This window comes from Garra rufa, chromosome 18, assembly GCF_049309525.1.
Source record: "Garra rufa chromosome 18, GarRuf1.0, whole genome shotgun sequence".
NCBI lineage: Eukaryota > Metazoa > Chordata > Actinopteri > Cypriniformes > Cyprinidae > Garra > Garra rufa.
In genome coordinates this window covers 31,632,599-31,644,872 of record NC_133378.1, presented here as the reverse complement: position 1 = coordinate 31,644,872, position 12,274 = coordinate 31,632,599, and the positions used below count along the sequence as shown (strand labels likewise).

Genomic DNA, 12,274 nt, shown 5'->3' with positions numbered 1-12,274 from the left:
GACAGACAGAATGACAAACAAACAGAATGAATGAATGAATGAATGAATGAATGAATGAATGAATGAAACAGAACAACAGATAGAACTAAAGATAGACAGTGAGAATGACAGACAGAATATATGACAGAGACAGAACAGCAGATAGACAGATGGACAGTGAGAATGAAAGACAGACAGACAAACTGACAGACAGAATATATGAAAGACACAGAACAGCAGACAGACAGTGAGAATGACAGACAGACAGAATGACAGGTAGACAGATGGAAATGACAACAGACAGACAGACAGACCAACCGAATATAAAACAAAAAGAACACCAAACAGACAGACAGATCGAATGACGACAAACAGATAAACAGAATGAATGAAAGAAACAGAACAGCAGATAGACAGACAGAACTAAAGATAGACAGTGAAAATGACAGACAGACAGAATGACAGGTAGACAGACAGAAAGAACAACAAACGATGACAGACAGACCAACCAAATATGAAAGAGACAGAACACTAGATAGACAGACAAAAGGACAGATAGACAGTGAGAATGACAGACAGACAAAATGACAGATAGACAGTTAAAATGGCAGACAGACAGAATAATAGGTAGACAGACAAAATGAATGACAGATAGACAGAATTAATTAAAGAGACAGAACAGCAGATAGACTGAATGACAGACAGAGAATGACAGACAGACAGACAGACAGACAGACAGCTAGACCCCAGCAAGCAATAGTCGTCATTTCACCGTCTGGGTTAACCATAAACCCGATATAGTCCGGCTATGTGTAACCCACTTCCAGCCCAAATAATCTTGAATTTGGTTGCATGCCATTTTTTGGCAAAATAACTAGTTAGATGTATGATATTCCACCCTGTAAGCAAACTCAGCAGCGTTTACAAGGTTTTATGGTTTAATTTTTGTAATTTTAATTTGTCATTTTTAAACTGATGACTAGTCTAATACTGGGATATTTGTAGACGTCTATTAAATTTTCACTGACAGCCCAAATACAAACTTGTTTTAGCCTAGACGTCTGGGCTGTGTTTTCACGGCTAATAGACGTCTTTTAGACCAAAAAATGCTTGCTGGGACAGAAAGAACAACAGACAGACAGAATGAAACAGACAGAACAGCAGATAGACTGAATGACAGACAGAGAGAACGACAGACAGAATGACAGATAGACAATGAGAATGACAGACAGAAAGAACAGACAGACAGAACCAACAGAAATGACAGACAGAAACAGAGACAAAACAATAGATAGACAATGATAGATATAATGATAAAAAGACAAACAGATAGAACATTGAGAGAACAATAAACAGAAAGAGAATTATAGACAAAGAGAACAAAAGAAAGAACGATAAGATAGAAAAACAGATAGACAGATAGAACAAACAAACAGAATGATAGAACGATAGTCAGACATACTAAGAGACGTAACAATGGATATACGAATGGATGGACAATCCCCCTTGTTTTGCGAAGCAGAAGAACGCTCTTTTCTGTGAATATACTATAATCCACTATGAATATTCATTAACCACTATAGGTAAATAACTAGAAAAATAACAAATGGCAGTAAACAATAAAAATATTTGCCATACAAACCAGTCTGTTCATAATTACAGCAATGTATTAAAATATTCCGATAAGAAATACTACTTTGCGATATCAAGCAGCATAACAATCCGTTTTGATGAATGGAAATGAATGAAAGTGGATTAGACCAGAAGTCTTGAAGCATTCAAGTTACAATGGCTATACACGCTCTCATGGGAAAAAGAGAGAACTATCTATATTGTACAACAGATAGCATGACAGAACAAAAGACAGAATAATAGACAGACGGATAGAACAATAGAACGACCGATATTGGATAGTACGATAGATGGATACATTCACTTCCCAGAATCCATTACCTGAGCGTGTGATCTAACTGCTAGGCCACAGCTCCATATTCATTCAAAAAGAACAGTTTTCCCATCATACTTTCCCATACAAGGACTCAGCTAACGTCCAGTGAAATATTAGTAATGCAGATTTAATATAAACGGACAAATGGAAAACGGTTCTTGGAAGTGTATTATAAATCTGTCTCTGGCTAAAAATGAAATGTGAATTAAGTCTGAAAGACAGTGGGGTGTAAATCTGCCGCGTGCGAACAACGTTAACTGTACACCGTGGAACAAATCCCCTCTTTTCAGAGACACAAGCGTTAAATTATCAGCCCGCCAAAGCCACCATGGATGCTGTCCCAGTGTTAATATTTCCCTTTGCAATCCTTTCTTTTCGCATCATAATGAAGCATGTACCCAAAACATTCATCTCCATCTCCTTCCCCCGAATCACTGGGCCCAAAGTGAATAAACAAAAAGGCAATTCTTCAAACCAGTGAGTGAGCTACCCTCTTAGTACAGCTTATATGAACAAAGCAAGAGGAGCTGAACAAAGTGAGAGAGTAAAATAGAGAGGAATTATCTCTCTAAAGCTGTCAAGGTGGCTGGGTTATTCTCTTGTTCTGAATACAGCGTTTGATAGAGAATACAAATATTGCATCTAATGCCACTTTCTTTAGTCACAGAATATAAAAATGACACCTTACATTAATATTAATGGAGGAACGGCCTTGCCATGTTTTCTTCCAAACACTGTATTCAGCCAAATTTGTCTGACGATACTATGTAACTAGATTATAATGTTACTTTGACTGAGGTTCCTCAGATATTACTGTGCATTATGGGAAATAAGGTGACTCAACCAGAGAAGTCAACCAAATTCATTTGGCGTTACTACGCAACTAGGATGAAACGTTGCCTTGACAGTCATTCTCTAAATATTGTTGTGCATTCTGGGAAATATGGTGACTCAACACAATGTTATGATACGTTACTTCATCAGAGAATCCAAAAAAAATTACATTGAGATTTATTTAGTAACGTCAAACGAATTTGGATGACTTTCCCAAAATGCACTGCAAATTTTAATATTAAGGTGACTCAACCACTGTTGTCTATCAAATTAGCTTAATGTTATTATACAGCCACGCCACAATGTTTCCACTGTTTACAGTTAACATTGTTCACATGCAGCAGATTTATATCCCACTGTCTTTCAGACTTAATTCTCATTTCATTTTGAGCTGGAGACAGATTTATAATACACTTTTAAACACTGTTTTTCCATTTGTCTGTTTATATTAAATCTATTACTAATTCTTCAAATATTGCTTTGCATTCCCGGAAAATAATATGACTTAACCACCGTCAACAACCAAATTTATTCAACATTACTAAGCTACTAAGTTATAGTGTTCCTTTGGAAGTAATTCTTCAAGTGTTACTGTGCATTCTGGCAAATAAGATGACTCAACAGGAAACAGAAGTGTGTGAATTGTAAAACATACGGTACAGACCAAAAGTTTGGACATACCTTCTCATTCAAATGTGTCCAAACGTTTGGTCTGTACTGTAGATATCAATTCAACTGAAAAAACTTGTGAAAAAATATCTTTCAGGTGGTCAAATAGCAAATAGCAAATAGTGGAGCTCTGCAGCCACCTACCGGTAAAAGTTTTTTTTTTTACTTTTAAAACTGGATTTTCCAAAAGATGGGCAAAAATCTTACACTAAACTAGTGAAATTATCCATGTTATCCCCATGAATTAAGGTTAGAAATGTGGGTCTTTTATAAAGTGAATTTCACATAAAAAAGCAGTTTTTGTATAAAAACCCATTTAAAAAAATATTTATTTATTAATTTATATATATTTAAAAAATATCACTAACCCACTGAAAACTGCACAAATGTAGAGTAAAAACTTTAATAAACAGAAAAATATACAGTACAGACCAAAAGTTTGAACACACCTTCTCATTCATTTGAATGAGAAGGTGTGTCCAAACTTTTGGTCTGTACTGTATTTAGGAGCACGTGTTAATGAAACAAGTCCCCGCAGGACTTAAGTCTTAATTATCTCAAATTAAATAAATAGATGAATTATCATTTTAAGATGACTTTAATGTGGGAATGGAAAATATAAGTGCTGCATGTTTTAAAAAAAAATAATGCACTGTTGTGCATTTTACAGGTTTACGATTTCAAAGCAGTTCGAAAGTGGATAAATTGCGCACTTATGCCAACTGCCTATGACCAATTGTTGATGAATTATGCCAATATCAACTTTATGGTGTTTACATTGTAATATGTTGTAGATGGCTGTAAGTACGGTGGCCGAGAGAAGCCAACGCGCTGCAAACAAGAAAACACATGCAAACAGAAAAAAACGACAACAAATTAAGAAAACATCTTCATCAGTTTGACAACACAGGCGCTGCAAATCCTCGCAACGCAAACACAAATACGGAAACGCGCTGCAAATTCTCACAACACAACCAAACTCAGAAACGCGCTGCGAACACACGAGGGCGCTGCAAACTAACAAACGCGCTGCATTTAGCACGGTCCACAACGGAAATGTTTCAGGGGGACCTCAAAAAGTGACGAACTCATCTGGGACCTGATTATTTATATCACTATATTACCTGATTATTTATATCACTATCACCTTTAAGTGATACTATACTATCACTAAAAGGCGATAGTTCACCGATAACACCTCTGCTCTGACCAACAGCCACTGAAAAAATAATCAGGTCCCAGATGAGTTCGTCACTTTTTGAGGTCCCCCTGAAACATTTCCGTTGTGGTCCGTGCTATATGCAGCGCGTTCGTGTGTTCACAGCGCCTTCGTGTGTTCGCAGCGCGTTTCTGAGTTTGGTTGTGTTGTGAGAATTTGCAGCGCCTGTGTTGTCAAACTGATGAAGATGTTTTCTTAATTTGTTGTCGTTTTTTCTGTTTGCATGTGTTTTCTTGTTTGCAGCGCGTTGGCCTCTCTCGGCCACCGTATGTAAGAGTGTTTCACTCCTAATAGTAAACACCAAAGCATAGTAGAATTTTTTATTAGCAGACATTTTTAATCATTAAAATACCTTTTTTGTGTTTTGTTTTCCTGGTTAATATTGGTCTTTTGTTTACACAATAAAAATGTATGTACCATTTAATTCAATGTAAACTCTTGTACCTTCTGTCTGGGCAGCCCTGAGAACATTATTTAACACATACCATTTCAAATATAGATTTTACTAGCATATATGGATCAATTTTTTTTATTTTGCTAATATGTTTTCTAAAGAAAGATAGACGTATATAGTGATAAAAGCCAAAGTATTAAATGTCATGGATGAATATTTACAGAGTAATTCACTATTTTTTAAAGGGGGGTCAGAATGCCAATTTTCACCTGGGATTCAGAGCCAAAGGCAAGGGGGTAAAAATGACTTCAGAAAGATGGCAACATCATAATGTTATTTTTACACAGAGATTGGTAGGTCTGTTAGTAAAATCTGTTGACCTCAGCAATCTTTGTTGCATTATGTGCCAAGGGTGACCATTCAAAAATGGGGAAACAGCACTTTTGAAGTTGTTTTCTCTAAAGTTTGCATGCCTGTAACTCAAGAAGTATTAAAGCTATCTTAATGCCCTTTCAGATATTGGGTCCAAGTAAACTTTCCTTTTGGTATCTTCATTTTTAAGGCCCTAGAGATGTATCTCATTCCCTTTTGTCAAAACAATTGCATTGAACATACATTGAGTGCTATACATATTCTTTTTTCAAAGTTTGCTAGATCTGTTAGTAAAATCTTTGTAGCATTATTTGCCAAGGGTGACCATTCAAAAATGGGGAAACAGCAATTTTGAAGTTGTTTTCTTCAAAGTTTGCATGCCTGTAACTTAAGAAGTATCAAAGATAGAGAACATCCAGATATTGGGTCTGAACAAACTTTCCTTTTGGCATCTTCATTTTTAAGGCCCTAGAGATCTCATTTCCTTCTGTCTAAACAATTGAACATACCTTTTTGAGTGTCATAAATACTCTTTTTTTCAAAGTTTGCGTGCCTATAACTCAAGAAGTATTGAAGATATTGCAGTATGATTTTAGATTCTAGTTCTTAATATACCTTTCTTTCGAAATCTTCATTTTCAAGGCCCTACATCGTTCAGTCCTAGAGATATGGGGACCTCAATGAGGCTCCATATTTAGATTGTTGAATAATAACCATTTTCAGTGGTTGAAAACTAAATGTTAGTCACTTTGTATACAGCTGATCTGAAGAATATATAATGTTGAAACTAGGAATTAATCTTGTTTTTCTCTATACCAGTGGTTTTCAATCCTGGTCCTGGGGACACACTGCTCTGCACATTTTGTGTGTCTCTCTTATTTAACACACCTGATACAGATCAGCTCATTAGGAGAGAGATCCGTGTACTTAACTGAGTGTGTCAGATAAGGGATACATACAAAATGTGCAGAGCAGTGGGTCCTCCCCAGGACCAGGATTGAAAACCACTGCTCTATAACACCGCCATCTCAGGCGAAAATGCCATTTTGACCCCCTTTGCAAAATAGTGGATTACCCAGTAAATATTCACCCATGACATGTATTACTTTGGCTTTCATTACTATACACGTCTATCTTTCCTCAGAAAACATATGAGCAAAATCAAAAAATAGGTTGATACGGAATGACCCTCTTACACTTTTCTAAATATTTTTTTCTAAACCATTTTCCTTGTCAGTGTCTTCCTGTATCCCTTCATTAAGGAAAAACACATTACATAGTACATTTTCATTGTACCAATAAAGTGTTTTTTTTTCCACTGCTCAGTGGGAAACAAGCATCAATCCCTGCTCAACCACTGTACACAATCAAATTTGTTTAATATATCCAGCCAAGCTCATCTGACATGACTATAAACTGGCAAATAAGACTCAACCACAGTACCCAAATTAATTTGCTGTTACTATGCAACCAGTATATTATAATTCCTTAACATTCATTCTTTAAATATTGTTGTACATTCTGGACAGTAAGTGAAATCAATATGGCGTAATTAGAAATTCTTCCCAGAATGCACACCAGTATTTAGAGAATCTCCGAAGGTAACGTCAAATGAATTTGGTTGACTTAAAGGAGTAGTTCACTTTCAGAACAAAAATTTACAGATAATGTACTCACCCCCTTGTCATTTAAGATGTTCATGTCTTTCTCTCTTCAGTCGTAGAGAAATGGTGTTTTTTGAGGATTTCTCTCCATATAATGGACTTCTATGATGCCCCCTTTGGAGTTTGAACTTCCAAAATGCAGTTTAAATTAAGCTTCAAAGGGCTCTATATGATCCCAGCCGAGGAAGAAGGGTCTTTTTTAGCAAAACGATGGGTTATTTTCTAAAAACATTTACAACTTATATACTTTTTAATCTCAAATGCTCATCTTGCCGAGCTAGACAAGACGAGCATTTGAGGTTAAAAAGTATATAAATTGAAATTTTTTATTAAAAAAAACAACCCATCGTTTTGATAGACCCTTCTTTCCTCGGCTGTGATCGTTTAGAGCCTTTTGAAGCTGCATTTTGGAAGTTCAAACTCGGGGGCACCATAGAAGTCCATTATATGGAGAGAAATCCTGAAATGTTTTACTCAAAAAACATAATTTTCTTACAACTGAAGAAAGAAAGACATGAACATCTTGGATGACAAGGGGTACATTATCTGTAAATTTTTGTTCAGAAAGTGAACTACTCCTTTAAGTCAAGTCCATTTATTTCTCAGAATGCACAGGCAATATTTAAAAAATGCTGAAGTCAACGAAATTAATTTAACGTTACAACACAACTACGTCACAATGTTTTGTAATTAAAAATTGCTTTGCATTCTGGAAAATGCACTTAACCACTGTAAACAACCAAAGAAGTTAAACATTCCTTTGGCAGTCGTTCTTCAAATCCTGCCATGCATTCTTGGAAATTAAGTCACTCAACCACCATAGACTGTCAAATTTATTTAATGGACTCAACCAAACTCGTCTGATGTTACCAAGCAACTAGGTTACAATGTTGCTTTATCGAGATTCTGCAAATATTGCTTTGCATTCTGGGAAATAAGGTGAGTCCACCGCTAAAGTCAACAAAATTCATTTGACATTATTACATTACGAAGTTATAATGTTCCTTTGTTGGTGGTTGTTCGAATTCTGCTTTGCATTCTGGGAAATAAGGTAAGTCAACCACGCGAAAAATGCCTTTTTTTATGGACACCCACTTCCATACAACACGGCCACTGTTACACGCTGGGCTGCTTTCCTACAGCATGTTGGTAAAGAGGGGAAAAAAGCAAATCTCACTTTTTTTGCCTGCTGCATGCAGTCGATAAGACCTCAGAGAGAGCGAGCGTAGGAAAAAAATGGGGGAGGGAGGGCAAAAGAGAGAAAACGAACGAGAAGGGGGACTGAGGAAAATCACAAATCTTGGAGAGCGACTCTGACTTCATTTGCCAATAGCTGAATGGTTTTGAGGCTTTGGCTAAAGCACTTTCTGCACCATTGCCCCTCGCCGCGCCGAGCAAGCCCTTTCCATTTAACGTAACTTTATTCATTTTTTTACACCAATGGGGGTCAATCAAGGTGTGAACCCAGCGGATAAAGGCAGTCGGCATTGCTGCCCATCCAAATGGAGCCAATGCACTTCAGATTCCCACTTCAGTGCTGTATGAACCATTATGATCTCTGTCCAGTCATTTACGAAGGATAGATGGCTGAAGGTAGTGCGGTGGAAAATGGCCCCGTTTGGGCATTATCTGTCTTTGAAAGTGACTGAACGCAGCAGTAGAGGATAACCGGTGCTTTCATCCTCAAATATTATGGCGTAACGGGAGTTGTGTACAAACAGACGCGTCTCATCTTCAACAACTATAGCCTTGCGTGAAGCGGAAAACTGACAACAGCATGGAAACAAGTTCTTAACCACCCACTGATCCCGAGGCTGTCTTCTGCTTATGCATACCTTTCCTTGATGTTCTGCGTCATAACTTTTATTTCTCGAAAATGTCAAGAACCGGCTGTGAAAATTATACGGGAAGAGAGAACTTAAAAGCAAAGCGTTTTCAAAGCTTTTCCAGAGAAATGCCACAGATGCCGTACTACGGTATTTGCGCATTTACACACTAAAAGCATTAGTATCTGGGAGCTATTTTAACCTATCGGCATTTAGCATGTTTAAAAAATATATCATGAAATTGAAAAAATGAGTTGGGTTAAATTGATGGAGATACACCAACCTTCTTCTCTAGTTGTGTGATCTGTTCCTTGTAGAAAGCCTCCAGCGCCTTTAGCTCAGCCTCCTTCTTATCCAGCTGCTTCCCCTGGAAAGAAGTAAATGAAGAGTTGTGTCATTCAATTGATCTTGCCCAAATCTTGCCCAGAGCAGGTGCAAAATTAAACAAATAAATAGATTAAAAAAATTAACTAATTAAATAAATATATACTTTAGTGCTTTATACTTCTAGCAAATATAAAAAAATTATAAAAATAAAAATATGTTTTTTGGTCAGAGAGTGGTCATTCAATTGTTCTTGAATCTTAAGTGGAAAATTAAGTGGCTTATTGCAAATATAAAAAATATATTATTTTTAAAAAATGTAGTGAACAAAAAAACTTTCACATTTTAATATTTCTAGCAAATATTTAAAACAATAAAAAGCTAAAAAAAAAAATTAATTCTTTTTGGCCAGTAGGTGGTCATTCAATTGCTATTTAATCTTGACCAATCCCAAAAGTTAGGAGGCTTATTGCATATGTATAAAATATATAAAATACATTTAAATACATATATATAAAGAAATAATAATTTAGTGAACATTTTTTTCTTACATTTTTAATATTTCTAACAAATATTTTAAAAGAATGCTAAAAATAAATGTATGTTTTTTTTAGAATCTTGACCAATTCCAAAAATTAGGCTTACTGCAAATTTATTTTTTTCTAAAGATATACATTAAAAAAAGAATATAATAAAAGAATAATAATAATAACATACATACATATATATATATATAATTATTTTTTTTATTTTTTGGGGGCCAGTGGATGGTCATTTAATTGTTCTTGAATCTTCAACAATCCGAAAACAAAATTAATAATTTAGTGAATTTTTTTTTTTTCATTTTTAATATTTCTAGCAAATATTTAAATAAATGCTAAAAACAAAATGTCTTTTTTAATCTTGACCAATTACAAAAATGAAGAGGCTTATTGCAAATGTACTTTTGTAAAGATATATAAATAAAAAATAATATATAAAATAAAATAATAATTAATTTATTGAACAAATTTTTTTGGTTAGTGGGTGACCTTTCAATTGTTCTTGAACCTTAACCAATTCCAAAAATGAAGAGCCTTACTGCAAATGTACAAAATATATCAAAAATACATTTGAAAAATATTAATAATGTAGTGAACAATTTTTTTTACATTTTTAATATTTCTACCAAATATTTTGTAAAAATGCTAAAAATAAAATTTATTTTTGAATCTTGACCCATTCAAAAAATTAAATGGCTTATTGCACATGCATTTTTGTAAAGATAAATAAACAAAAAAAGAATATATTGAAAAAAATAAATAAATTAGTTTAGTACAAGGAAAACACTGTAACAGTTGCCTTGCAATTTTATAAAAATAAATAAATAAATAGAACTAAAAATTAAAAAAAAAACTTTTTGGCCAGTGGATGGTCAATCAATTGTTCTTGACTAATCCCAAAAATTAAGAGGCTTATTGCAAATGTACAGAATATATAAAAATAAATAAATATTGAAAAGAAATTGCTAAAATATATTTTTTAATCTTGACCAACTCCAAAAATTAAGAGGCTTGTCAATAAATAAAATGTAATAAATAATATTTCTAGAAAATGTAAAAAATAAATAAATAAATAAACAGTAAAAAGTACACAAAAAAAATCGGTGAAGCCAGTGAATGTTAGCAGTGCACTTAAAAATTTGATCTACTGGCCTGACTGAACATTAAGAAAAAAAAATACAGATTGCGTGGCAAAACAGAAACCAACACACTGCCCAGCCTCAAGCCCTCTAGCTGGTAATATTAAATTTAAAAACATTTTTATACCATAAGGCTTATAAGCTTAGAACACTGAAAGTCCAACTGTCATTTTTGGAAATTTCACAACTTCTTGGCATTTCCAAAAGATTCGTCAAGGTTTTCAGATTTTTGGGCAGCGAATTAGCAAATGCTTTCAGCAGCATATGTCCCTACTGGTCCAAAACTGTTGACCATACTCAAGAGAGGCCGGACGCAGGACAGCGCACAGCTCTGCTCCGCTCAAACAGCATGGACCAAAAGCTCTTAAAACCAAACTGCTGACTCTGCCAAAGACTTTAGGAAAAGGACAGCTGGTGTAAGATTTTCAGCCCTCGAATAAAGCATTGAGGAGGATTTACAACACGAAGCGAATCCAAAAATAAACAGAGAAATTGAGGACGCGAGATAACGACGTACACAAGTCTGTAGGTGATTTCATCCACGCGTGTGACGCTAAAACAGGTGTGCAATAACTGAGTGCGATCGGTTCGGTTGGCGTCGATTCTGCAAGCACAAAGCAGGGGGATTGACTGTCTGAGATGATATGGACTATTTGTGAGCATGCAAACATCTGTGCCATTGAAAAGCAATAGCAGCGATTACCTTACACGACTTTGAGGGATATACAAGCACAAAATGAGTTGAAAGCTGCAAAAAGACCAAGTATTCAAACAAGGGAACACAGAAAGCAACATGCTCGCACACATGCGTGCATCCCCCCTGTAATTAGCTACCCTCATTCCGCAACTACGTACGAGGCACGGATACATTAAGCCCAGCGGGAAACGGCATTCACACAGTCGTGCTTTCTCGCATAAACACACGTGTGCAAACGCTGTGGTGGAGAGACGCCCCGTGGCGCTGACCGGGAGAGAGGCGCATGTACTGTAGCAGCCAGACAACAGTGCACAACAAAGCACAACCCCAAATTACGGGCATACATAATCACCCCCTTCCCTCTGCCTCCTGTCTCGAGCGAGCAGTAAATCACCTCCATCAGCACGAGCATCATATGCAATTTTCTAGCTGGGTAGCTCCGAAACCGCCACGACGGCCGACATGGTTTGCATGCTCACAATCGGGGCTTAATGCATGAAAACCAAAACACCATGTTTAAATGAGGAGGGAACAAGACGCGGGGAGATAGGAAGGAAGAACGAGTGAATGAGAGAAATGTAACAACGATTGTGGAGTAGGCCATGCTTACCCAGGCATCCAGTTCAGAGGCAGGCTTGAGAAAGAGAGAATGAGAGGAAAATCAGAA

General features: G+C 35.9%; 1 protein-coding gene across 1 annotated transcript in view; it reads right to left on the bottom strand.

Annotated features, from left to right (window-relative positions):
* The window catches only part of chchd6a (coiled-coil-helix-coiled-coil-helix domain containing 6a), a 73,586-nt gene that overhangs the window by 35,086 nt on the left and 26,226 nt on the right, over positions 1-12,274 (bottom strand). The window contains exons 6-7 of the mRNA XM_073822713.1: positions 12,218-12,241; positions 9,189-9,272 (exon numbers count right to left, since the gene is read on the bottom strand). Of these exons, the coding sequence (XP_073678814.1) occupies positions 9,189-9,272; positions 12,218-12,241 (108 nt within the window). The remainder of the gene's footprint in view (positions 1-9,188; positions 9,273-12,217; positions 12,242-12,274) is intronic.